General features: G+C 31.5%; 2 protein-coding genes across 4 annotated transcripts in view; one reads left to right on the top strand and one right to left on the bottom strand.

Annotated features, from left to right (window-relative positions):
- The window catches only part of LOC134688507 (spermatogenesis-associated serine-rich protein 1-like), a 69,093-nt gene that overhangs the window by 254 nt on the left and 41,147 nt on the right, over positions 1 to 27,692 (top strand). The window lies entirely within an intron of this gene.
- On the bottom strand, positions 14 to 25,698 carry LOC134688506 (PHD finger protein 24-like). The gene is made up of 7 exons (XM_063549278.1): positions 25,153 to 25,698; positions 9,384 to 9,569; positions 8,391 to 8,469; positions 4,757 to 4,956; positions 3,148 to 3,311; positions 1,853 to 1,948; positions 14 to 1,110 (listed from the first exon to the last, which is right to left on the bottom strand). Exons 1-7 carry the CDS (start codon positions 25,477 to 25,479, stop codon positions 954 to 956), a joined length of 1,209 nt encoding a protein of 402 aa, XP_063405348.1. The 5' UTR covers positions 25,480 to 25,698; the 3' UTR covers positions 14 to 953.

Genomic DNA, 27,692 nt, shown 5'->3' on the forward strand with positions numbered 1-27,692 from the left:
ATAAACGACAATATACCTTGCATATTTATTAATTGTTTTTACAATAATTCATAACAATAAAACAAGCGGTTTCATACTGAAATATGTACCAGGATTTGCAATTCTGCATAACGTTTTCTTTTCCAGCTTACTGCTTGTACTATATGAAGAAGAATTGTACATTGCTAGCATGTATATATGTAGTTACATGCTATTCGTACCAGATTAAAAACAAATTTGCACGTTCGGAATTTACATATAGCCACCAAAGTAAGTGAAAGGGATATTATTTCTGTTATCATTGTAAACATTAAGGATGTCAACTCGGTGAAGAATTACTAATTCAGTACTCGTTTTATCTAGCGATACACGAACACTTGTTCAGTAATATATCTATAAAACGGGAAAACAAAAAGTGTAACAATGAGTCAGTACGTTATCGATATTGCGGGAAGGACCAAAGGCACACGGAGCGAGTTGACAGTTGCGGTCCAGAAAAGCTGTTCTGGTGTGTAGCTCACCACTTTTAATGAAACATCTCGCGAATCCGTTCTGATGTAAAACAAAAAAAAGAAATTTCGGAGACATTTCTAAACGGCAATGTAGAATAGCGAGTATTCAGTGATTACTGTTGAATCATCCGTTTTGCTTCACTAGAAAATCAGATTTATGGAAACAGGGACACTGCCCTAACAGGAATCCAGTATTAATTTGATATTCGATACTCGGTTCTACCGAACGATACTCGAGTATTCGAGTACTCGATGATATCCCTTCTGATACCAACAATTAATACTTTCAAAATATATAGATATATTTTGAATGGATATATTAGCTAATCTGTCATTTACTTTCTCATACATTAATGTTTTCATAGAGTTAAATATTGCATAAAAGTTAAAATACTGCAATAGTCTTGGCATCATGGAATGTTTTAGTGTAACCTTCAATGTTACAATATTGTCATGTGAATATCATAATGAAGTCCGTTTAAGATCACAATCCATTTCTGTTGACACAACTACAGATTTAGTCCATTCGGAACCTTCTACCGGTACTGGGCTTAGATTCGAACGTGCCGCTATAATATATATTGCTAACTCCAATAGGTAATCGTTCCATGACATTGTCCTGGAACAAAAAAGATTATCTTGATGAAAATGTCTGATCAAATATTTGAAGTAGATGTCTAATTACTGCTTATTATGAAATGAAAAGAAATGAGGTGGCATTATTATGTCAAATGTGACGGGACAACTATCAAAATTGATCTGTCGTTTTTCAGTCGTTTTCGTATTCAAAGCTTTGAACAAATTGTTGCTTATCAATGTCAGTAAATTGACAACGGATATGATAAAAGTACTCAAGTATGATACATTCATCATGTTTTAAATGGTTATATCAGGATGTGAATTGTCTCCAGACTAATGTAGATTGGTTTTACATTGTCCCGTCTAGCCGTATCCTCTCAATGCAATTGATCCTAAATCTTAATTATATAATGTTGCAATAAATTGACGACCTAGTTAGTGGATACGTACTTAATGTAAAACTCTTAAATCGTCTGTTGTTCGATCAGTTATATATGAAACACGATTGTGAGCTTGTTAAGCATGTACTAGTGAGTACATGTAATTTATAATTTCAGCGGCTAAAACAACTTAATATCATATGTGGGTTGTCATGATTGTGACGAAATGTATTAAATTCATCATATTATATTCATTGGAAGTGTAGCATTTGGTAGGGTTTGCATGCCTCTATGACATGATCATTTTAGCTAAATATTACGGTTTTTTTATTATTTTTATCAGGCTTTACTTTTCAAATTTACTTGATGTTAATTCTATAAATAATCCGATTTAAAAGATACCTTTCGCTGCTGGTGTCGTCGTCCATGGTAAACGTTAGATTTTCTGTAATCACCTTGCCTATATCTTCTGTTTTTACTTGTGACATTATTGCATATCTAAAATTAAAATTGTAAATTAAAAATGATTATTCGACCGTTTACTTCCGATTTAAAGTCCACATGTATTCCTTGTTAAACGTCTTTAGCAAATTACTAAATCTAAATGTTAGTGATTCAAATATAAAATGTTGTAAATAAATTCAAGACTCTATCACCTTATCTGAAAAAGTATGTGTAGGGTCTATGCGCGGGGGGGGGGGGGGGGGGGGGGGGGAATCAGCATGTTAGTATTTAGACATGAAAAATTTCTAAGACATGTAAATTATACAAATTTATACACCAAAAGTCTTTCACTTGCAGTCTATTGAGACTTGTCACTTATGGACGGTGGTGGATGTAATATCTACCTAAAGTATTTAAGGACTATTTTGTGTATGGCGAATCTAAAGATGAAGAACCTTTTACAATTTGCAAATACCCCAGTAAAGAAGTGTACTGTTTAATATGAAAGTAAAATGTTCTTTATTATCTTGATCTTTACATAACGATCATGAATGACTATTAGCTTCAGCAGAGGGGGATTTAAATCAATGGAATTACCGAAATAATAATAATATCATAATGGCGTAAGTGAATATGAAGGGATTATTTCAACTTCAACCTTTGGGAACTTTTGGTTAAATACCTTTATTCTTTACAGCAATTATCTATCAAATCTTGAAAAGTAATACAAGCCCTGGAATATCATAGCAGTACAGTAGCAATTGGGACATATATACTCCTTAAATAGGCAATGCTGGAATGTTGCTACATATAACATGAACGTTCATAATTGGGAAGTAAAATTCTCATTTTTTCGTAAAGTTTTGTTTTCAACCGACCCTCATTGTCTCTTTCTAGATCTAAGTCAAGATATCAGGCAGACTTAAATGTAGCTGTCGTATCCTTTAACGCAAGTTGGGTTATGAAAGATGCGTTTAACATAGTCACCAAATTTTGCATTATCTATATAACGAAAAGTAAAGTTAAAGGATACTGCTAACTTCTTTTTTCTATATAAGATGTTCTGTATGAAGTCAGATTCATAAGATTAAAGGATCAAGTCTGCAAGACGAGGGACACAGTTGATTTCATTGGAATGCCGATAGTTTTTTTTGTTTTTTTTAAACATAATCAGTCAAGAAACAATCAAAATGTGTTTATCTAAAGTTCAAAATTTAAAATAACATATCCTGCTCTTTGAAATATCATCTTACCCATGTAGTGTTTCGTCTGGTTCAAGAAACAATGTATACCATGTTGCTATGGCCTTTCGTGCGTTCTGTTCTGATATTACGCCACCATGTTCCTCGTCGTAAATCTGGAATAGTCGTCTAGCTAGTTCTATCTCGCGTTTGTGTAGTAAATGTAGCAATGAGTTCTGAAATTCCCCAAAAAATGTTTCAAGTTTTATTATGAAAATCACATATACAAAGCAAATATGAAAAAATCGTAAATATATACATAACGCTATACGATTGCAACTTATACTCAAGGACTCATTGTTAAAGATCGTACTAATAATCATTTGGTATCTAGTGGAAAGTATGCTCATTTGCAACCATACCACATCTTCTTTAATCTATATTTCAAATGATAAATTCAGTTCTTTTTTCAAATAATTAATATTAATTTCCACGATTCACGATTCAGTAAAAAAAATAGCACCGCTATATGAAGATGAAATATTAGTGCGGACAATTAACGTTCATTCAAAAAATACATACAGCTTATAATATTAACTAGACTAAATTATGCATAACTTTTAAGTGTAAAACTAAATATTATTGTTTGAGAACAAAACGATACGAAACCACTAATTCGGTTTCGGTCTGAAGAACATAAAAAGGTAGTACATCTTTTAAACGAAGTAGTTCCTGTACAAAGCTAAATAAGTAAATTGTTTGTTTATTTTGTGTTTAGGTCAAATGTAAGCCTTAAGAATAAGGACTACTGTAGAATCAGTGCTGAAAGTTTCTTTTGAGTGATTGAAAAATATGTAAAATTGAAACACATGTTGTTCGTTCCTCAGATCAGTGTCTGTTTTCCTACCAATCTTCATTGAATCAGTATATTCGTATAAGCAATTTAATAAAGATTTGCTAATTTTTCAGCACAAGCAAGGATAACATATACTAGTAGTCTTGACATGAAATTACTGTATCTAAACGAGTAACAAAATAGTTATGAATGTTTGAAATTTAAGGGTTTAACATAGAAAGCAATAGGGCTATGATTTCGAGATTCTAGTCCTAAATTTAAATGACACATGTAGAAAATGGTTCCAAAAATTGCTTAAGTTTACTTGAATTTGTAAATTATACAAAGGCCACGTCATAATATTATGTCACCACGAACTCACACTTTGCTCAATTTTGTACTTTTATGTTCTCCGAAACTAATTATCAGGTATCTATTGGGAAGAACACATCAATGATTTACGATGTACATTGACACCTTCTGTTATATTCCATAATGTGAAATCTTCACAGACGTTAGGAATCAATATTTATTGCCAATGAAAGACCATAAGTGCTGAAATTATTCCTTAAAATAGGCACAAAACATATATTTATATTGTATTCAAACAATAAAGTGTATTTTCGTCTGATAACATATCTTATGATCTATCTTTGTCGGCTTAATTTTGATTGCTTGTCTAAATGCCAAACCCGTTTAAGTCATTGCACTCAAGAAGAGTACTACATTAATAAGGTCCAAGGAGGAAACTTGTAGTCTTTGAATAAAGACTGAAAATAGAACCAGGTTTTTCTCAAGCAATTACATAGACTTGCATTTGCTGATGCAAATGCTACTTTAACTTACTTTATGCCTTTGTTGCAACATTCGTGTTGTTTCAAAATTAAGAAACTCCCACCACGTGATAGACCCAGTGCTATCTTTATCTACCCGATGGTATGTCCTAGTTTCTTCTTGAATCTGTTCACGTTCCATTTCAGAATTAGTCAGTTCGTTAAACACTCTTTTTCGAAAATCTAAATAATCTTCTAATGATATACTGGAATCTGAAAGTAGTAAATAACGTCCATGATTAATTTATCAAAATTTTAGGAGGTGTTTAATCTACAAGGCATCGATTTAAAAACTAATTATATATCTTTATGACAAAAATGCAATGAGATCAGTTAGAGTCTTTTCTCTTTATGAATGTAAGCCCCCTTCAGATGCAAAAGGATTATACCCGAGATATATTAAGAAAACTTTGGTATTGCGCTTTATCGAAGACCGTACGGTTACCTAAATGTGTGCGTCCTTGTCTTTGTGTCTCTAGTAGAAAATTGCTTCATTTCTACTAGAGAAAACAATACTTATTGTTTCAAAGACTTGCGGTATCAAGAGCGGACAACTACTTATAAATGACGACATAAATTTAAAATCGCGTATGTTGAAACATTTTAAATAAGATGAAAAAATATATTGTTAAATTACTGTACAGTCAGTTAATTTCCTAAATTGAAATTCATCATAAACCTGAAGATTTCTAATTTCGCCACGAATGAATGCATATATGATAGATGTGTGCAATGTCAGAAACCCTAAACCATTCTCATGATATGTGTGTGTATATTTTCCATTTCAGTTATATTAGTGAGGAATGATGCCATAACCGGCGACAGAAAACATTTCATTTCTGCCTGAATTATTTCTCGTCCTCCAAAAGGATCGTCCGTTCAAGATAACCCTACGAAGTACACTCCCCAAAGAATATAAACGGCGAAATTCATTCGTATAAACGATGCTACAGTTCTGGCATCAAATTAATGAATCTCACTTTTCTGGGTTAACCAAACTCGTGGGTTTGGTGTTCAGACAATAATAACGCTAGCGCTGTGACCTTGAATCTTCAGATTGTACATCTTTCCTTGTTAAGAATGTCGGTAGCGCAATCATTTTTAAATGTTTGACTGACAGTACACTATTTATTACTGTCTAATTCTACAGTGAATAAAATTATTGTCCTCGATTTTGTTATAATTCAATGAATGAATGAATATCTTCTTTGTCCCTATTTTCTCATTTTTTTTCTTTTGGCCTTTGATAATAAATCTTGTATTCTTCATAATTCCTATATGTTTTCTGTATTTAGTTCTAGGACAATTACTAAATTAATTTCAAAATGTCTGATTTTCATCTGTATAACGGTGTACATATTTTCAAACATGATGAGATGATATTGTTATACTAGTTATATTAAATATGATTGTGTTCGTTACAAGTGTTACACCGTAGTTTCTTTTTAAGTAACGTTGGTATTTTCCAATCTGACCTAGGCCTGTTTCTATGCTTCGAATACAATATCCGACAACGCTCCATTTTTATGTTTATTACATCCACCAATGAAACGCTTTTAGAGATACGAATATCATTCTGGTTTGGTTAAATACTCATTACAAACGGAATATTACAGTGTTAAGTTATCAAACCAGTTTCTACTTTGGCTAGAGGTACATGTATAGGGGTAGGGTTGAGATTTCAAAAAACATGTTTAACCCCGCCGCATATTTTGCGCCTATACCAATCCATGAGCCCTGTCCTTTGTTAGTCTTGCATACGTTTCTTTTATACATTTCGGAGTTAAGTGTGACGTCCATTATCACTTAAGTAATATGTTTGCTTATGGGCCAGCAGACGCACACATTTGGACGGGATTTTCTCGCTGTATAGACACATTGGCTACGTTTTGCTCTTTGGTCGGGTTGTTGTCTCTTTGACACATTCCCCATGTCCATTTTCAATTCACCATAAACTGATATTTGAAAATAGTCAATGTAATACTGTACAAAAATATTTGAATGTTATATTTTCGTTACATTGATTTTGTTGTGCACACAATTATGAATACGTACGATCCTATATCCTATCGATACTTATATTTTTGAATTGCTCATTGATCATGTTTTTCACCGACTGCAATTTGTGTCTTTACGCTAAATGCATTAGATGCGATATAATTGATATTTTATCCTGGAAAGCAGGATTTGTTTATTAGCCTTTGAATTAGATTTTAGTAAATGTGAGTACTCGTAGATACGTAATTCAAATGTGTCTGTTGTCTTTCTGCTCTTTGTTTTATGCCTAGTAATGATTTGTGGAGTCGCGTCGTTTCCAAAGATATTTGTGTTTGATTGTATTATGTCTTGTTACTTCAATATCAAAATTTAAGGGAAGATTAACCATCAAACAAACATGTTTAACCCTGCCACATTCTTAATTTTTCAGTCCCAAGTCAGAAGCATGTAGTTGTGGCCTGCTGTTGGTTGCTTCTGTCATACATGTGCTTTGTTTATTGTTTTGCACAGATATCAGGGGATTGTTTTTTTCGTTTGGATTGTTTTAAAATTTACACAATATCAAATCAATGCTCGTGGGTACTAAAATTTCAGCATAAATTAAACCTTTATTTTTTCATTGACAATTTTATTTATTACACTATTAGTTATTTATTACTTTATGATATGGTACAAAATCAACCAAAAAAATCGATTCGGTTTGACCCCAGATGACTTTTAAAATGTGTATATCATTGAAAAAGCTCCAAGTTATCTCCCTTTGGTGCAAAAATGCCATTTTTTTGTCATTAAATTTGAAATATCTTTTTTAACTCATCAGTGACCTATATTTTTTATTACTGTTTTCAAATAAGCTGTACATAAACTAAATAATTGTAAAATTTAAGCGATTTCTTATATTAGGTTATTTTTTTATTTCGAAATTACCTAAATTTCGCCTATTAGTTCAACAGAAAAAAAGGACATTAACAAAAATGTATTCTTCTTCCGGAGACAGATTGTGAGCTTAAGTGAACGGTGACCCCATTTTTTTATTTCATTTTTCTTTTAAGTATATGATAAAGTTTATTTTTAAAAAGATATAGCGAATCCTATATTAGAAAAAAAAATATACCCAGAAGCCCCCTTAACTGTCTTACTGTACATTACAGTTTTTTTCATTGTTGAGGGTCGTACAGAGACCTAACGTTGATTATATCTTCGCAGTTTTGTCACTGGTTAATAGTTGTTCCTTTGCCAATCAAACCACGTTTTTTATTTGAATATTCAAACAAAGGTAAAAGAAAATCTTAAGATTTGTGTTTAAATCTTATTTGGAATTTACATTTTCAAACCTTAGTTTTTGAAAATAATTACTCAAGTATAAATATAAACGAGATTAGTCAGCCACTAAGGTTAGGTATAGTGTTAAACACAGTATTGTTCCTTGTATACGAAATAGAAAAAAAAAGACGTCACAGTTCAAATATCTCATCCCAAATAAACACTTTGTTATATTATCAATAATTATATCTGGAATTTTGTTAAATCGTTCTCTGCTAAAGTGCAGCAATTATAGTGTTGAATCTAGTCCACTGTACAAGGACAGTAAAAGACTTTAAGTAATAATGTAATTACGTCTAACATGTAATATTGTTAAACATGCCTACCTCGCATGACTTCGTGTCGTTCAAACATTGCCATTAAATTACACATTTCTTCTTCTGTTAAAACATTACTCAGGTTGTCCTGTTAAAAAAAAAGGGAGATAATTATAACGATTCGAAATACTGCAAATCATGGTCGCCATTTTATGATATTGCAACAATGTGCTCAGTAATTATAATTTGTGGTGACTATGTTTATCGCATCCTATCAAATTGAAACTGAAATAAATGTTCTAAGGATATTTGTCTATAAAATGACAAATGATGATCGGCTGAAAACTGTCTGAACTAATTAAAGATATGCTCGATTTTCCCCTTCGAACTTTCCATTTTCAACAATACATACATGGGTTCTCCCAGTTCGTGTAATTTCATTGGTCATTACCTACAGAACCAAGGGGTGTTATTGGTAAAGTTGCATTTCTTCGAAAGATTTCCGTGCAATGGCCGACAATGTCATACTATACACTATATATCCTACAACAAACGTAGCGCTACTTTTTGCAAACCCAAAAGTCCTAAAGAATCTTAAACGTCGAAATTTCATAAAACCATTTGATCCGAAAAAGCACCTAAAAAAACTCATAAATTTAATAAGTTGACTGGACTTTTTAAAAGGGTTAACTTATATAATTGATAGTTTTACTCATATATTTGATATTTTTTTTCATATATATTTGATAAGTTGACTTATAAATTTGATAGTTTAACTCCTATATTTGATAGCTTGACTTATATATATTGATAGCTTGACTCACATACTTGATAGTTTGACTCATATCTTTAATGGGTTGAGTCATCTATTTAATTGGTTGAATTATCTTGTTGATGATTTCACATCTGCAAGACAAGTTTGGTTTTTATTTTTTAAGAAAAGATAGTTTACACTTGTACTGCAAACAGTTTGAGCATACTACTGAATACGCTGGACATTACGGACTACTGAATACGCTGGACATTACGGACTTCTGAATACGCTGGACATTACGGACTTACACATTTATGACAGCTCCATCCAACAGGTTTGACGGCTCGTTTTAACAAAGCCGAGGAAGCAGGATCTTTGCACTGTCCTAGTTTCCTTAGACAGCCTTCGTGATAGACTTTGTAGCATATCCGACAAGGGTATGTCTCACGACCAGTATAGACGCTGCATACATGGCAGAGTTCCTCTGGCTGTACCTAGAAATATATATCAAGGATTTATTTATTGTTTTATTCAAACTGTTTACGGCAATATTATCTGATCTCTAAAGTGCAATCAAGGTCGTGACAATATTTCTTCAACTTTTTTTATATCTTTTTTTGTTTCCTTTTTTTTTTTTTTTTGCACTTTAAGTTAATTAATTATTTCTAACTTGATTATCGCAAAAATAGTGCATTTCCCGGGAAGATGCAGAAAATACTACTTATTACATGTTCTTACTTCACCGAATTATTTTCTCTGCCTTCATTTCCATACCAAAACAATAACGCCATGATAATTATTGGACAGAATCTAACAATGTTTGATCATTTTATAAATACGTATTCTCTTTTAGACAATATTACTTTTTTTCTTAGATTAAAGATGAAAATTGCGTGATTTTATGTAATATTACATCATATAGACGATATAGGAATTCGCTTAAGTGTTGCTGCAGTTCACGCGGGAATTAGTAATAATAAAGATTGATGTTTTGAACCTGTCGTCTGCTGGCGAAAAACATATACAATATTGCATAAATGAATTTAATCATTCCTCACGGGTACACGTCTTCCAATGTGACTGGATGATTTATGAAACTACTGCTGTGTTCTGTTTTCTTAGAATTCTCATTTGTTATTCTATTCTATTAGATAAATTAATGTGTCTCTATTTGGTTGCACCGTAAATGGTCAATACTGCTCTAACAAAAGGTCACTGACAACATTGTGAAGGTTAAGGCAGACGAATCTAGCGTTTCCCGTTTTTCCTGGAATTGTTTTATTTTGATAAATGTGAGCGGTAAATACATCACTATTTTATTTCTGTCATCCTTCGTAAGACGAGCAGCTATTTCAGTAAGCGTTCATCTTTAACTAATGGATTACTACATTTATACAGATAAAAACCTATTTGGTACTGATAGAAAAGCATTTTTATTGTTATTATACTAATGTATAGTAAATCGAAGTTTTTATTCATGTTAAAACAGGAATATTCAATGTCATGATAGTGCGGGACATTTTTTATGTGGGATTTGATAAAAAGAAAGAAAGGTTATTTGTCATATCTTAGAAAAAGGTTGTTTTTCAAAGGGAGGTGAATAAAGTTGGTTTATGAATATTTGAGTAATAGAAATCAATGTTTTAAGAAACTATTGTTCTTGTGATTGGTTTTCCGTGCCCCAAAGTTGAATGATTGGACCATAATGTGTGTAAATGTGTAGGAAAGTTAAACTGAATACAGGTGTTTTTACGTCAGTTCTTAAATACCAGATTTTAATCCTGAAACCCCCAGATAACTGGAATATACATAATCTTTTGACGTTTTGATAGTACTTGATTCAAGTAAGAACTATGTTTCCATGTCGATTTTTCTACAGAGATTGTTAATTGACATTGACCTTTTAGGCATTGAATATGTTCCCTCTAGTGCATATACATTTGTTGATATCAAAATTGTTTAACTTCAATGGTCCATAACACAAAAGTTTATATCTTTTAGCTATGTACATGTATCATGTATAAATAATAGATTCATTCATATTTAAATGTGTTGTTGTAACCTGAAATAGTAGAAAACTAGAAACGTTGTTAGAATAAGCCAACAAACTCCCCCCCCCCCTTTTCCACGTACCGGAATAACAAAATCTTTGGCTTTCTTTGAAAACTTGAAATCTGTATCGAAAGGAAGAAAAAAGGAAGTGAATAAAGGCAAATAATGTCAAGTTTTGTCAAGCAGTTCAAATGCGGATAAAAAAGTTGTACACAAGGTCGAACAGACAAACAAACCAATGCACGGACTCCCCTATAATTATAGAACTACTGGTTTAGAAAGTAGAGTATAAAAAACGTTGGAAAAAGAATGCAAAAATGCCAATACTAGTAAGTCAAAATGACGAACAATAATAACCGAAAATATCATTGGCAATGATAAAGGCTATCATTTTGATCTTTTGTGGATAGTTGTCTCATTGGCAATCATACCACATCTTCTTATTTATAATATCAGTAGTTTAAGGCATAAGACATTTGTTTCTTCGATTATCAATAATATGAACAAAGTATGGAAAAAAAATTGAGAATGAAAACGGTGAATGTGTCAGCATAAACTCAGTAGAGTAGGCATAAAATACATTTCAGTACTACATAATTAACAAGGTCAAGGACGTCTTCAATAAAAAAAATTACCCGCGTCATACACGAACGTAATGGACTACTTTGCCATGCGAATAACTTCATTAAATGCGTAATCTATTTTACTGACATCGAATGTTAACAAAATCAAACTCCTGGTAAATAAATATATCTTTTAAGATGTAATGTGGTTTGAATTTACTGCCACAAAGGGACCACATTGCATTAAACTTCTTGATTTTAACAACCCAATTTATCAAACCTGTACTTCATGTCAGTAATGTTCATTATTTAATGTTTAATTAAAACAAATATCAGTTAAAATCTTTTTAATACAACGACTACTAGATAAATTTCACTCAATTTGATTGGCACATTGATGTTTTCTGGATAAAACACAGCTATTTCTGTTATATGTTATGATGTTTTACTATAACCGAAAAACAGCCATAATTTTGAAACTTGACATGCCTAATCTTTATTAATTTAGTACTGCATTTACTGAAAAGATATTGATAAAATAGATGTAGTCTAATCTACATAACAAAAAATGAGAATTTAGAAACACTTATGAACTACATTAACAAACGACTACCACCCAATGATCATCAGGTTCCTGACTTGGGACAGGTGGAAACAAATACATCGGGTTAAAACGTTTTTATAGGTACCAATATTCACCCTAACCCGAAACAATAGTGTAACATCAAAATATAGAGAGACAAACTACAAAATATCAATTGAAATGGCTCAATTCAATCAAATAACAAAAACAAATTATAATTGTTGACGTCGTATTTTGTACTCGACCTCTCGAGATTCTATTCCAAGAAAAGATCACAGCTCTCAAACAAATTATTTACAATCAAATGTTTGTATTTTGCCTACTTCGGAATCTCTGTCGTCAAACATTATTGCGGTTTTGTGCCTAATCCTATAAATGAATTCTATCAAATTACATTACAACAACTGATTATTTATAACATTTTAGTCATTTTAATACCCACGGATGATCATTTGGAAAAAAATGTGTTTACTTCCATCTTCGGGCGCGGGGTTTTCTAGCTGAGTTGAAGAGCCATTGGTGGCCTTGGGCTGGTTCTTTTTCATCTTTAGTAGGGTTTTGTCTCTTTTTACCGTTGCATTCTCTATCCCATTTTCGATAGCTACATTTGGTTTTCAGAAATTGTTGCCATAATAGCATTCATATCGAAGAAAAGCTTAACCTTGAAAAACTAACTTGGATAAGAAATACATATTAACAAATGACTAACGATATATGATTTGTGATATAGCCATGTTGACAGAAGTAAATTAAAATAACACCACAGATGTAGAATTCTTATTAAGCCAGAGCTTGATGAATGTCTGCAACATTGATACACAACCTTAATTATAATAGTTATACTTCAAAAGGATGTATTATTCTTGACCTCTGTCCAAGCAAAATATACATCTATGTCCAACGTGGTCAAATGATAGACATTAATAACTTCCCCTATACAATTAGGAATTGAATACAAGTAATCTCCTAAAAGCGTAAAGTCAAGACATTGAAGCACAAAAGAGAACATTTACCTCAACACAACGCTTGGTTCTAACTTATTAGATTTTCGCAATACTACAACAATAACCTTCAATGATTATTCAAAGTCATAATTGACTCATGAAAAAGAATTGAGATTACAAAATACAAGGTTGGGTTTCTTGTACGTTCGTATCTAGTTTCGGGAATACGGTTTTAAGGCAGATCTTTGACAGCCTCTGCTGTATTTCTTTTTACTTCTTAGATTGAGGAGGTGCAATAGTGCTGATATTTTAATTCACGATGTTAAATTTCCATTTTTTTAAATTCTAAATCGGTGCCAATGACTGTTTATTATCTGCTCTTTGGTCGGGTTGTTGTCTCTTTCACATATTCAATTCTCAATTTTATATAATAATGTTGAAATTTCCTCTAATATTTAAATCCATGATGTTGAAATTTCCTCAAATATTTAAATTCATGATGTTAAAATTTCCTTGTATATTAAAAACCATGCTGTGGAAATTTTCATTTTGTTTTATTAATTACTGAAACTATGTCATTTGCATTTAAGTTCATAGTAGTTTTTCCTTGTGTTACCGAATATCATTCCGTGACGGCTGATTGCTTTATCACATAATATAATGATATCAGAAAACATGACTTGGGAAGTAATATTACAAAGTAGGATGCTCACTAATTATTTTCATAGTTCTAAAATTTATCTTTCATTTTCAGAAATGAATCACGACACGCACAAAATTAATTGAAAGAGTGTTTTCTGACAATTGATATGAATCCAGTTCTGTGACTAGAGTACATGTTTTAATTTTTTATAAGTTTTAGCAGAATATGCATCGCGGACCATTTGTTAAACTCTTACAATTAATCTAAAATAATACGTATGTAGTGATGTCAATTTAGACAAACTTCAATTGTTAAATGTATACAAGTATGTTAAATCAGTCACATTATTTCTGTACCTGACCAAAGCTTGTGATCAATTGGATGTAGTTGGTTAATTGTCATAATTGTTATTTTTGTATGATGACCCTGTTTTGTTATTTCGCATTTTGTTTTCCGAGACATTAGATTGCTTACTGTACCGTATGGGTTCATGATCATGTGTTTTTCTTGCTGTGGTGAAGACCATTAGATAGCTTACTGTACGGTATGGGTTCATGATCATGTGTTTTTCTTGCTGTGGTGAAGACCATTAGATAGCTTACTGTACGGTATGGGTTCATGAGCATGTGTTTTTCTTGCTGTGGTGAAGACCATTAGATAGCTTACTGTACGGTATGGGTTCATGATCATGTGTTTTTCTTGCTGTGGTGAAGACCATTAGATAGCTTACTGTACGGTATGGGTTCATGATCATGTGTTTTTCTTGCTGTGGTGAAGACCATTAGATAGCTTACTGTACGGTATGGGTTCATGATCATGTGTTTTTCTTGCTGTGTTGAAGACCATTAGATAGCTTACTGTACGGTATTGGTTCATGATCATGTGTTTTTCTTGCTGTGGTGAAGACCATTAGATAGCTTACTGTACGGTATGGGTTATGATTATGTGTTTTTCTTGCTGTGGTGAAGAACCTTTGATAAATTACTGTACGGTATGGGTTATGATCATGTGTTTTTCTTGATAAATTACTGTACGGTATGGGTTATGATCATGTGTTTTTCTTGATAAATTACTGTACGGTAAGGGCTATGATCATGTGTTTTTCTTGCTGTGAGGAAGAACATTTGATAAATTACTGTACGGTATGTGTTTTTCTTGCTGTGGTGAAGAACCTTTGATGGCCATGGGCTATATTCTGCTATTTGGTCGGGCTGTCTTTTTGACAACTTTCAGTTATATTGTTTTTTCGTAGAGGGTTGTCTCATTGACAAGTGTGCTACCAACAAGCCCATAGTTTACTAGGATGATAAAAGACCAATTGAGTAAAAGCGTATTTATTAACATGTTCCATGGACATATTTCTGTACTTCTAACAAACAAATTGATCAAATAAAATTTATATTTTTTTACTTATAGCTAGCTATACATCACATATATATCTTTTAGGACTTTTTTACTTATAACTAGCTATAAATCACATATATATCTTTTAGGTTTGGTCATTTGTTTAGATTTATTCTGCGTTACATTAACTGATTTGATATAACTGATACTGCTGAAACTTTGAGTAGGAACAGAACTATTGTCCGTCGAAAACGAAACAGAAATAGGTCTATATTAGGATGAAAACAGTAGAAATAACTTTAATGAGTTACATAACGTCTATTGAATGATAAAGGGTTAGGAAAGAGGATCCCATACCACCACTAAAACAAACTGCAATAGCTGCACCTAATGTTATCTGGTGAGATGTAACCAAATCAAATGTAATTAGTGTATATTACCATAAACAATAATCAATAAAGGATAATGTCTGCTGGAATGTTATACATACTAGACCATGATGTTTATGTTTTGACGAATTGTACTAGAGAGTCTGCTATTGATCTATCATAGGTATATCTATTAGTGGGGTTGCCATCTTATTCATTTGTCTCACATATCCATATGTATTGTACAGTTTTACTTTGTTCAATTAGGCCTTAAACGTATTACTAGTATACGACTTTTCAAAAGATAAGATTTTAATGCAGATCATAAAATATTCCAAGCGAAGATCAAACTTTCAATAAATTTACAAAAACTGGAATCTCTCCCTTTGGAAATAAAACTGCTCTACTTCAAAGTTTAGGTCAATACGTTCCAAAACTGTATTATTGCTAGGTGATTTCTTCAATTTTAAACTTGAAAAAAAAATAAAAGTATTAACTTTCTTAGGAATGATAATTTGAACCGTTATAAGGTTCTTGGTGTATCTGTCTTTGCATAAGGGACGAAATCTAAAGTGCAATGTAGGATTAAAAACTTAATTCACATAGTTTTTTCACTGACCCCCCTACCCCCCTTCTTAACTTAATTTGGGAAAAATTGATAACCTATATGGATATATGTAAAATCGATTTTGGATTAACAAAACTTGCAGCAACGTTGACCCCCCCCCCCCCCCCCCCCCCAAACTCTTTGATTTAAGTTTTTTATCCTACGTCGATCTTTTGATGTCGTCCCTAATACGTAACAGCTATTGTACTCATTCAATTCATTAATGCTTAAACATATGATATTTCGTCAAAGAGTGTCAAATGATACATATAATGAAGGAAGGATATAGTCAAGAGTTAGATGAGAGGTTTGCACGTGCTTTAAATTAACTGGGTTAAAAGCAGGAAGATACTTATATGATTAACTTTTTTTAAGAAAAGCAGTGTTCAGCGAATAAACTCGACATTTAAAAATCCCATACACACAAATTCTGAACAGTTTCGTTGATTCAAGTCAATTCAATACTCATACATTGTAATTTGCTGGTTAGTTGTTATCTTAATACTCATAACAGTAGGTCATATACATACATGTATGTCTAAAGATTTCAACAGTAGGTCATATACATACATTTTTTGATTGAGTTAAGTCTGCCAATTGATATTTTATCGTGTGTTTTTCTATGTTGTGATGTTATGCTATTGTTTCAGAAAAAGGGAGAAGGTTTGGATCCATTAAAACGTTTAATCCCGCTGCAAATGTTTGCACCTGTCCTAAGTCAGGAATCTGGTGTACAGTAGTTGTCGTTTGTTTATGTAATATATACGTGTTTCTCGTTTCTCGTTTTGTTTATATAGATAAGACCGTAGGTTTTCCCGTTTGAATGGTTTTACACTAGTAATTTTGGGGCCCTTTATAGCTTGTTGTTCGGTATGAGCCAAGGCTCCGTGTTGAAGGCCGTACGTTAACCTATAATGGTTTACTTTTTAAATTGTTACTTGGATGGAGAGTTGTCTCATTGGCACTCACACCACATCTTCCTATATTTATGTATGTCTAAAGATTTGATCAGCGATTCAGACAAAATATTATTCAACTATATTTGTATTTATGTGATTTGCATTTTGTACTGAAAAGTTGGTATTGACTAGTTGATTTCTGGTATTTTCATATCTAATGGTACGTCCTGTTCTTGCTTGAGTGTGGGCCTTAACTGTATTGCCATCAGAGTGCGCTCGATACAGGACCCGAATTGATAAATACATGCAAATTATAGAAGTAGTTTCAGTTTGAGTTAAAAAAAAAACAACAAAAACAGTTAAAGATATTGTCATTGTCGGTAAATCTTGCTTTACATATAGTTAATAGCAGGCGCTTCGTCCATTTTGCTCCTATTTCAATATACTTCATTACATATCAAATTACAAGGTTGTCTTAGATGATAGATTTTTGTATAAATGTTACATAAATATAAAACCTAATAATGAACATATAGCACGACCTTGAGCCACTTTCTGTCTCTCGAGACCTAATCAATCATGTAACATATTGAAGAGACAAAATTGTATTTTATTTTTATTCAAATGTTTACGAAACATTGACTCATCAATAAATGTTTGTACTTGATATTACATAAACAAAATATAAGTTTGAGGCGCTTCAATTTTATAACTCCAATAATTACTTCATGATTGATCAATCAACCAATAGTTATTTCAATAACAATGAAATGAAGATATTATACCATTAGATACATAGATACTAAATCATCAGTGAAAGATTCATTGCAATCAAGTCTCTGGTTTAGACCGTGACACTTAGATCAAATGTTACGGCTTACTCACGAAATAAACCACGAACGGGTGGATAAACTGACAAAACGTTCACTATAAAAAGCCGATTGCTAAAAGAGATTTATCAAAACTTAAGACATATGAATCTTCAAAATTGTTACATTACCAAGAAATATCAAAATCGAGTGCTCGCAGAAGTTATAGATAATGAAAACAATAATATTCCATAAACCAATATAAGACAGACACATTATCTTGCTCAAAGTTAAGTACAAACGAACATAAAGATGGCGGAAAATAGTTTAGTTTTTTTTTATCTTTATTATATTTTAAGATAAAAAGAGGCAATAATTTCAACTTAACAATAAATGTTTACATAAGTATCTAGTAACATCTCATGACGGTTTTACTATAGGTTGCATGAAAAGTAATTTAAAGCGTTGGTACAATGGAACATATACGGTAATGGAACATATACGGTAATGAAACATATACGGTAATAAAACAAGGCTCCAACATGCTAAGGAGCAACAACATACATTTTGACTTCTTATTGGAGACATTATATAGCTACCCTAACAATGTAGACAGAAGAATTTTGTGAACGATATCTTTGGAATTATAAGAATGATTGAGATTAGTTGTTTGGGAATTAAAGTCAAGTTTACTAAGAGGTATCAATTTCAACTGTCTTCATATGCGTGAACTATTTACCACAAGACGTTTAAGCACAAATCTATCAATCTGCCTTGTCATGTCTTAAAGGAAGACTATTGGAACTAATATTAAAATTAACATCTAATTCTGAAAAATAATACAGATCCAGTAGTTAAAACCTGCTCCCCTGGTGCATTGTGGTATAAAAATATCGCCATTTATATCATAAACTGTTATTTTACTGTTTACATATACATGAGTCATTGGAAAATACACATTTTATAATTATAAGAATACAGTTATAGGCACTTAAAACTTTTAATAGTTCTATTAAGATCATAAAGTATATACTGCGTTATCTAATTGATGTAATTATATCCTTGATAACTTAACAATACTGAGTTTAAAAGTTTCTGAAAGTATATGGAATTGATTTAAATTCCAGTTGTTAAAATTGTTAAAATTTTATTTCAAGATTTTTAGTATTGAAAAGAGTTATTGTTATGATTTTTCTCAATAATTCGTCAAACAAAGAACGAAAATGAAGACACACATCGTTTAAAATCTCCCGAAGAACCAAGTAGTTTTATACAATTATATTTATGTTCAGTAGAATATGTTCAGATTATCTGAACATATTAAAAATTGAACCGAATTTCTGGTAAAACATTTTAGTATTCACAGTTTAATAAGGTAAACAATTAACTAAGTCTAACTGGTATCAACACAAAAAGCTTCAAAATGGGAAGTGGTAAGACATTGTCTTAAGGTGGTACACTTTGAGCGCATGTCAAGCTGTCAATTGTAACCTGACCATACTAGCTTCGTTTAGATGTAATTTTAGTCAGTTTATTCCTCAATTGGCTGTTATAGACATATACGATTTTATCTCATTTCAAAATAATAAATATAAATTGATTGATAGGTATGTACATTAAAATATGTAATTTTCTTACCAAACAACCAAATAGAAACAGAACAAACAACCTATGTAGTTATTTCATATCGGTTTCTGTTATATGACAACGTGTTTTTTGTCATTTATTTTCTCATTACTGCTGTCATTGTAATTTTGTGTCATTGTTTTTTTTCATACAACTTTTGTGTAATAAGCACATGCAATATGCTTATCTGTAACATACAGATAAATGTTTACAAACAAAGCATTCTCCAGTTAGAAATTATTGGCACAATAACACAACCTTTTCTTTATGAATATGACATTGGATTTGTGTAGTGTTTAAAATCTGATACATTTGTCAGAGAATACAGAAATAGCGTGATGAATGGCTATTTAAACTGAAAACAAATGTAGTTTCTTTCTAATATGATGTTTAGTTTCAGATTAAATCTTTTAAATAACATATAATAGTATCAGATAGTATTGATACAATTCAAATTATTAACTTTTCTATTTGTGTGTGAAATCAATCAAGATATAAGGTCAACTTCACTCAAACTAACCTAAAAATGGATTAGTTTGTTTATTTCTTATCGTATTTCAGATATTGAAATAGAGTTATCATTTAATATGTGTTCTAATTAGGGATTATGATGGTAACAAAAATACGGTGTTAGTTTTATAAATAAATTTCGAACGGTATCAAATTTATGAAGTCATGAATATTAAGTTAAGAACATGAGATGTGAAATTTACATCAATAAGAAAACAACCACACGACTCAAATGACAATAGATATTTGGACCCTTGACAATATACATATGTTTACAAATCCTAAACAAAATCACAAGTAATTCAAGTTAAACAGCGACTGTCAAAATGTAACGGAGTTCATTGTATTCATCGCCCTCCCTAATAATATCTATCATTCATTAAACATTTGAAGTAACAAAATCAATTAATTTGAAAGATAAAGCAACACATGTGATAACATAAGCTTCAGAGAGGACAAAATGTTTAGGTGTGCACAAAGAACTATAGGTAATTCGTGAAAATGTTTGAAAGCCTAGAAACACTCGTCCTAGTTAAAATGAATATCATGGCTTCTTACATTCTAATATCTGTCACTAATTTTTTAAATTGTATTACTTTCAGAAATGTTATAAATAGTAAAAGAACGTACTTTGTTGTGCAACGTTCATAATTCTGCTTATAGAAAAGGATTAGTTCCTGAAAAGTAAGAATACGTCAAAATTTTACTAATTCAATATTTAGTCCCAAAATACAGAATATAATCTTTAAACGACAACAATTTTTGGATTCATAAGTAAATGATACCAACATGCCAATTCGAACGAGAAAGTGTATTAAGGTTCCGAATTGAAGTCATGTCTGTTCTGAATGTTTTGGACTCTTCTTTATGTATTGGCAGTTGTCATATCCAGGCAAAGCAAAAAAAAACAATTTCAAATTATTTTCATTAATGAAATATTTAGCAAATTCCCTTGCAAAGGTTTGTAATGATAAGAAACAAATTAAGTTTTCGCCCATGAAACCAAGATAAAACATACTAACGAGGTTTTGAGTGAATCTAGAAATTACATTTGCATTTCGTGCCAATTAATCAATTTTAACAGTGGTTTATTACCGCTCAAAATCTATTATGTCGATACAAAATGAAGTTTTGGATACTTTTAAGATGATTATGCTAAAGATTTCAAGTTAATTTCTGAAGTGGGTATTAGTATACACTTTTTCAGAATACGAACAAAGTAGCATACATTTCACCTAGACGACATTTAAAATTTGAAGTTTTCGCCTTGGTGGTACATGATGATCTTTTGTTTGCTTTCATATCTAGAAGCAAATAAAACTTTACAATTTAGATAGTTCCTTGTCATATCCGTGCTTAGTGCAGCAGATCGTTATGTTTAATAATCGTCCGTTCGTCTGTTCGTCCATACTTTCTATTTGCAAAGCATCTTAAACTAGTGACTAAACATCACATAGGGAAGAAAACTAGTCCTATTTTGATTTCAAACAGCTTGCAATACACTTTCTAAAACAATGAGGAAATCATTCAAACAATCTACTTAAAGAGAGAAGAGATGTTACTCTCTTTTTCAATGGGCCATTCCAGTTAATGTATGATAAGGGGGGATGGATGGTCCTTTCTGAGGGGTGTAAAATTTATACATATTAGAGGTGAAATTTTGGGGATTTTCATCTGACATCTACACGTATACGAAAAAAACTTAGGAGGGTCTTGCAGCGGTAAACAATTAAAAATATTTACAACTAAGGGGTTAAAAAAATGCCTATGGCAGATATTAGGGGTGCTTTGGAATGTAGACAGTTTCGTATTATGCATTATCTGGTATTGTATTTAAAATTCTGATGCAGTAAAAAATTCTGATAGGTCATTTTTCTCATGAAAGCCCATCCACCCAATATAAAAAGAAACTCTACATCTGATAGGTCCTAATTTTTCAAATCTGATAGTTAGTTTTTCATGATACGTAAAAAATAAAATCTCCCCATGCATCCCCACCTGTTAGAAATTAACTGGACCCAATGAAAATTGCGCAGAATCTTCATCCCGAAATGCCATAGTGAACCAGAGAAAACGTGCCGTTTATTTTTATTCACAAGGAAGAGTTTGTACTTTTATGAATACATGTAGCTTATAATATACATTACTCAACACATTCATCACTCTTATTACATTTAAAGGTCAAATGTAACACAGCTGATATTTCCTTCCTCCTTTCCTATTACATTTTTAATGTTTTATATTGTTACGAGTATGTATCTTGATTTAGAATATCTCAAATATCTAATCTAGGGCCTTGAATGTATTAGTGAGAGAGTTAGCGCTATAAAACCAGGTTTAATCCACCATTTTCTACATTTGAAAATGCCTGTACCAAGTCAGGAATATGACAGTTCTTGTCCATTGGTTTTTGATGCGTATTGTTATATGATTTTGCCATGTGATTATGGACTTTCCGAATTGATTTTCCTCTAAGTTCAGTATTTTTGTGATTTTACTTTTTAGATGGCCCTACTTCTGATTTAATATAATTGTTTTAGCTATCAGAGGATATTTACAACTTTGTTAAATCATATTTTATTCTCATGATATAGCAATGCTACAAATGCTTATCTTTTCAATTGTCTCATTTAAAATTTAGCACATGCAAGTTATCTCATTATTTACTACTTCTCGGCCATTGAAATATTTATATCTCTCTAAATTTCATAGTAAATGCCTTCCAATACGTCAACCTTTCCTTAAGCAACTTATATTTCTAAAACCTGAAAGTACTTAACCAAAGAATATTCTTACAATATATAAAGATTTAAATTCCTGTATAATTATGAATAATCTTCCACCTGTCAGTGTGTGTACAGTTAATTGTCACTAGCGGTAGCAACTACTGTTGTCTCGGACAAATATGTAAATAAAAATATAATCACATTCTTTTTCAATGGTACGCAAGAAGTTAAAATATATTTAATATTAACATAAGTACATACAATAACATATTTGTAAAATCAAGAGGTATTAGTACATTTTAGTAGTAATATATCAATTTCTTTGGTATTCAAAGTCGAATTAAAATCAATTTGAAATTTTTACAAAATTTTAGCATCTAAACATATTAAACATAATTCTGCTTTTGTTTGGACAGGTATTATTGCAGATGCTTATATTGATATTCAATTTTAAAAAAAATCACCTTTTCTGTTGTTTGTCCTTTACGAACTATTATTTCCTATGTCAGCTGTTGGACATTATAGATTTGTTTACTATGGTTATGATTAGAATATATTGTTTTTATATTACACGTTTCAGTCTGGGAGAAAATGATTTATCTATTAGTTGTTATTGGCCTTGAACTAACGGTCAGTAAGTGTGAGTACTCTAATGGTGGTACTCTGTATCTTCTTATCTTTATGTTGCTTCATACAGATTTTTTGGTGCAAGCCATTTGCAACTAATTTTTACAGTCTGTTCATATGGTGTGCTCCATATCTATTTATATTTACGTTTTTGGCAATAGCATCATTTCAATATAACATTGAAACATATGTGAAGTAGATAGATGGGGACAAAATAAAATGTACTTGGGATCATTGTTTCCATATTCCCCATATTGTCTATGCCACAATATTCCTACACTTCAGTTTTTATGTTCTCTTTCAGTAGTGAATGATGACATATTTGAGGTCTTTTCATAAGATACTGAATCTGAATCTGAATAACGGTAATCATAATGACTTCATGTTTAACTGATCTGAAGTAATTGCAACTTGCAATACATACTATAATACTTATACAAATGAATAATGAAAACACTTCCATATACATGTGTGTTTAGTACGTTCAGATAGAAGACAGAAAAATGAAATATAAGTTACTGCAATTTCTACATGTTCCTCAACTGAAAAATATCAAATTACGACCATAACTTGTTCAATACGTATATGTTAGTACATGTTCTTCTGCTTTATGAGAAGTAGACTGTTTTAGTGGAATCTGATATAGATATTGGTTTTGCAGTGTGTAATAAAGAAACCTATCGTGACCCATAAGCAATTAGTTCAAATTACCGAAGATTTTATTAATCTGGGTGAAACTGTCATGATACATAAACATCTCTTATTACTTGATTGGAATTTCAATACCATATCATTTTCCATCTAAATCTGACTTTGGAAAAGAATTTGGTTTATCATCTTTATGTACTGATATTTAGTTCGTGATATTGAGACCAATGATTGAACAACGATCCCGGAAAGTGGGGTTTGGGATCGTGTGATAACGATTAGAACACGTGTTAAGTCGAGAAGCCAGGATTAAAGTATATAATACACAGGAGGAAAACATAAGAATCATTTCAGAAAAAAATCCACTGTAACATAAAATCTTCTTGAAAAGTCAATAAAACAATAACAGTATTTTAAGACCAATAATAGAAACATTTATAATCGGATTACTCCGTGTGATTTGGCTTAATATATGAAATGTCTTGTTGTTAGCTCAACGGCGTATCCAGATCTTACTTTCGGAAGATTACACCAATTCAGTGATTTAAAGCAACATTTAAAAGGCCAAGGGACGAAATGACTCTTTCTAATTACAAGAGACATTTTCAAAGACATGGATGATCATTGTATCATTGTGTTTTAAGGAAGTAGTCAGCATTTAATATTGAAAAGAATTTGATTTCTAAAGATAGACAACATATCGAATTCCGGGACTAAAACTTTTAACGGGAAGTAATAACCTAACTTGAACTAATATTGATTTTTATCTTAAAATGGTAACAAGTTATATACATGTAGATAATAGAAATGAAAGGATGTGTTTGTAACACGTTTTATACATTCATTGTATACCAAACTATTCTTTTTAAATTGCAATGTTTGTTTATAATTATTTATTTCTTGTAATTTTTTATAATAAAGACTTAAAAGAAAAGATGTTTTAGATACACTCCATGAGGTGCCCTATAAGGAAGTTTTAATCTGCCTGGCAAATTATAGTAATATATTTGATGTGAATCCCTTAAGTGTTAATTAATGTACCAGAACAGAGATCGGAACATATTAAAGAAGAGAGATATGATTGGAAATAGACTAGTATACATATATGATAAAGTATAAGATCCATACCTTCTCTGATGTTATATATGGAATGTCAACTGGTTTAATATCCTCCTCGTCTAATTGAGTTTTACGTGTAATCTTATTGAAATCACTAAGTCTTAAAGACGTATCCTTTACGTGTAATTTGGATAAACTTTTCTCTCTTGCACGATCCCATCCAGATTGTTTACTTCCTTCACTCTTTCCATTCTGTTTTGTTTTACGCTTATCCAGCGGAGATTTTCTTTTTTCTCTGTGTTTACGTCCAGCTAATTCGAACGCTGTCACTGCTTGAACTTTAACCCTGAGATTTGTTTGTTTTTCTTCATCTTCTCTTGAAACTCCTGAACCCATATTTAATGCAACATAGTATCCAAAAAGTTATAATCACACGTGATTTGACGACACGCTTCACATAATCTCCTCCCACAAAACTTTCCGCTATCAGAACTAACACTGTCTCTCTCCGTTGTTTTCCCAGTCACGATATGTAGATCAATACTTTGAATTCTGTCAGTATTATATAAATATATTTAACCAATACAATTAACTGCTAAAGTCATGAAAACATTGTCAGAAAGGCCTTTGTATTCTATTGAATTACTATTTAATTGAGTATCTTTAAATGTGATAATATAATTTCCGTTTTCTATGTCAAAATTATTTTTAAATAGTTATACAAACAGCTCTTCGAATTTAATTTGATAGAAAATTTAAATGTTTCCGTGATTAAGATGAAAACATTTCTATAATATCAAAGCAGTGTATTTATTGTTCACCCCACGTATACAAATCAAAATATTGAAAATCTCAATATATCTGGTCTTGTATACTTTCATCCATTCATTCACTTCCACTATCAAAAGATTAATATTAATTAAGCAAATACCACCAAGATCTTTCCTGCTTACAGAGTGATTGAAACACTTTCTTTGTGTTTATCCAAAAGAACCATTATCTATCCAAGACTATGTGAGAGCTGACTGGAGTTATCGAATTCTCCAGATCCCTAAGTTATTTATAGAACCGCCAATTCAATTAAAATCGAGATGACACTGTAATTAAGAATGTAATAATTTTAAACTTAACTGAAATGCAGCTCTGCAAAATGGAATTAAGCGAGCTTAGAGTTAACTTTATTTCGTTGTTAAAGATACAAATGAATGTATCTTATTTAGGTCAGGTTAGAGTGAAGTGGTGACACACATTTTCATCAGATTTTGAAAATTAATCAACTTTGGCACGCTATAATTGAGTTTTAAAAATAATAACATTTTCTTAAATATTATGCATGAATCTAAAAAAGTATATATATATTCTGAAATGAACGTTGACATAGTTTGAACTAGCTTATTCATATGTGTTTTGTCTTTCATGTCGCTATCAGGAGTCAAACACTGAATTTCACAGTTTATTTTATGTTGTGCGAGTGTTACACACCGATACGGTACTTTACGGTTTTTAATTTCCTCGTTGGTGAAGGTCTTATCCAAACGTACTTTACAGTTTAATATTAAATGCATGGCAAGTTTAAGTGAAAGGATGCCATCAGTAGATTCATATAATAACTCTTTGTTTGTTAAGAGCATAATTCATTGGAACCACTGGAAACAGTTTATATGTCATGCGCAAATACCCTTGAGAGCTTTAAGGCATCTCTACGACACCGTTTTTATGTGTTTTTCTCACCCGTTAGATAAAAGCCAGATTTAGTAAGTAATTTAGTGCCTTCAACGCATATATACAGCTACAGATATATACATTTAGCTAATTCGAAACATTGTCTAGACTATGGATAGGTCCAAAGTCAGGAGTATGCAAATCAATGGTTATCCCTTGTTGCTGCTAAAAACGTAACTGTTTACAAAATTTTGAATTTTTGAAATACTAAGGCTTTTCTACCTCAGGCATATAATTACCTTAACTGTATCTGGCAAAACTTTAAGGAATTTTGGTCCTTAATGCTCATCAACTTCGTACTTTATTTGGCCCTTTTAACTTTTTTGATTCGAGCGTCACTGATGAGTCTTTTGTAAACGAAACGCGCGTCTGGCGTATAAACAAAGTTTAGTCCTGGTATCTATGATGAATTTATTTGCCATAATTCAAATCATTGGTTATTCTCGTTTACCACTATTTAATGCAGTCAAAAGTGGAGCAAAGAAATGTAATGGATTATCAGAAATAATAAATGGACAAAAAAATGATAAATGTCAAATAAAGCCTAAGGCAACAGTAGTAAACCGCTGTTCATTAGTCATAAATTAATTTAACTGGAACAAATCTGGGTAACAAACTAAAACCGCAGAAACACATCAATCCACCATATACTTGTTTTGGCTTTCTAACTATTTTGATCTGAGCGTCACTGATGAGTCTTATGCAGACAAAACGCGTGTCATACGGGCGCCGAATGGGACTCTTGTGGTTTTGTACACGAAATTCAATTTTGTACGGACAAAAGTGAATTTTTTTCAACAAAAATCAGTTCAGTTTAACAAAATTTGTAACATACTACAAATTTAAAATTTTGTCATACAAAATGATCTTTCAGTGGACAAAAGTCA

This window comes from Mytilus trossulus, chromosome 10 (genome assembly GCF_036588685.1).
Source record: "Mytilus trossulus isolate FHL-02 chromosome 10, PNRI_Mtr1.1.1.hap1, whole genome shotgun sequence".
Lineage (NCBI taxonomy): Eukaryota > Metazoa > Mollusca > Bivalvia > Mytilida > Mytilidae > Mytilus > Mytilus trossulus.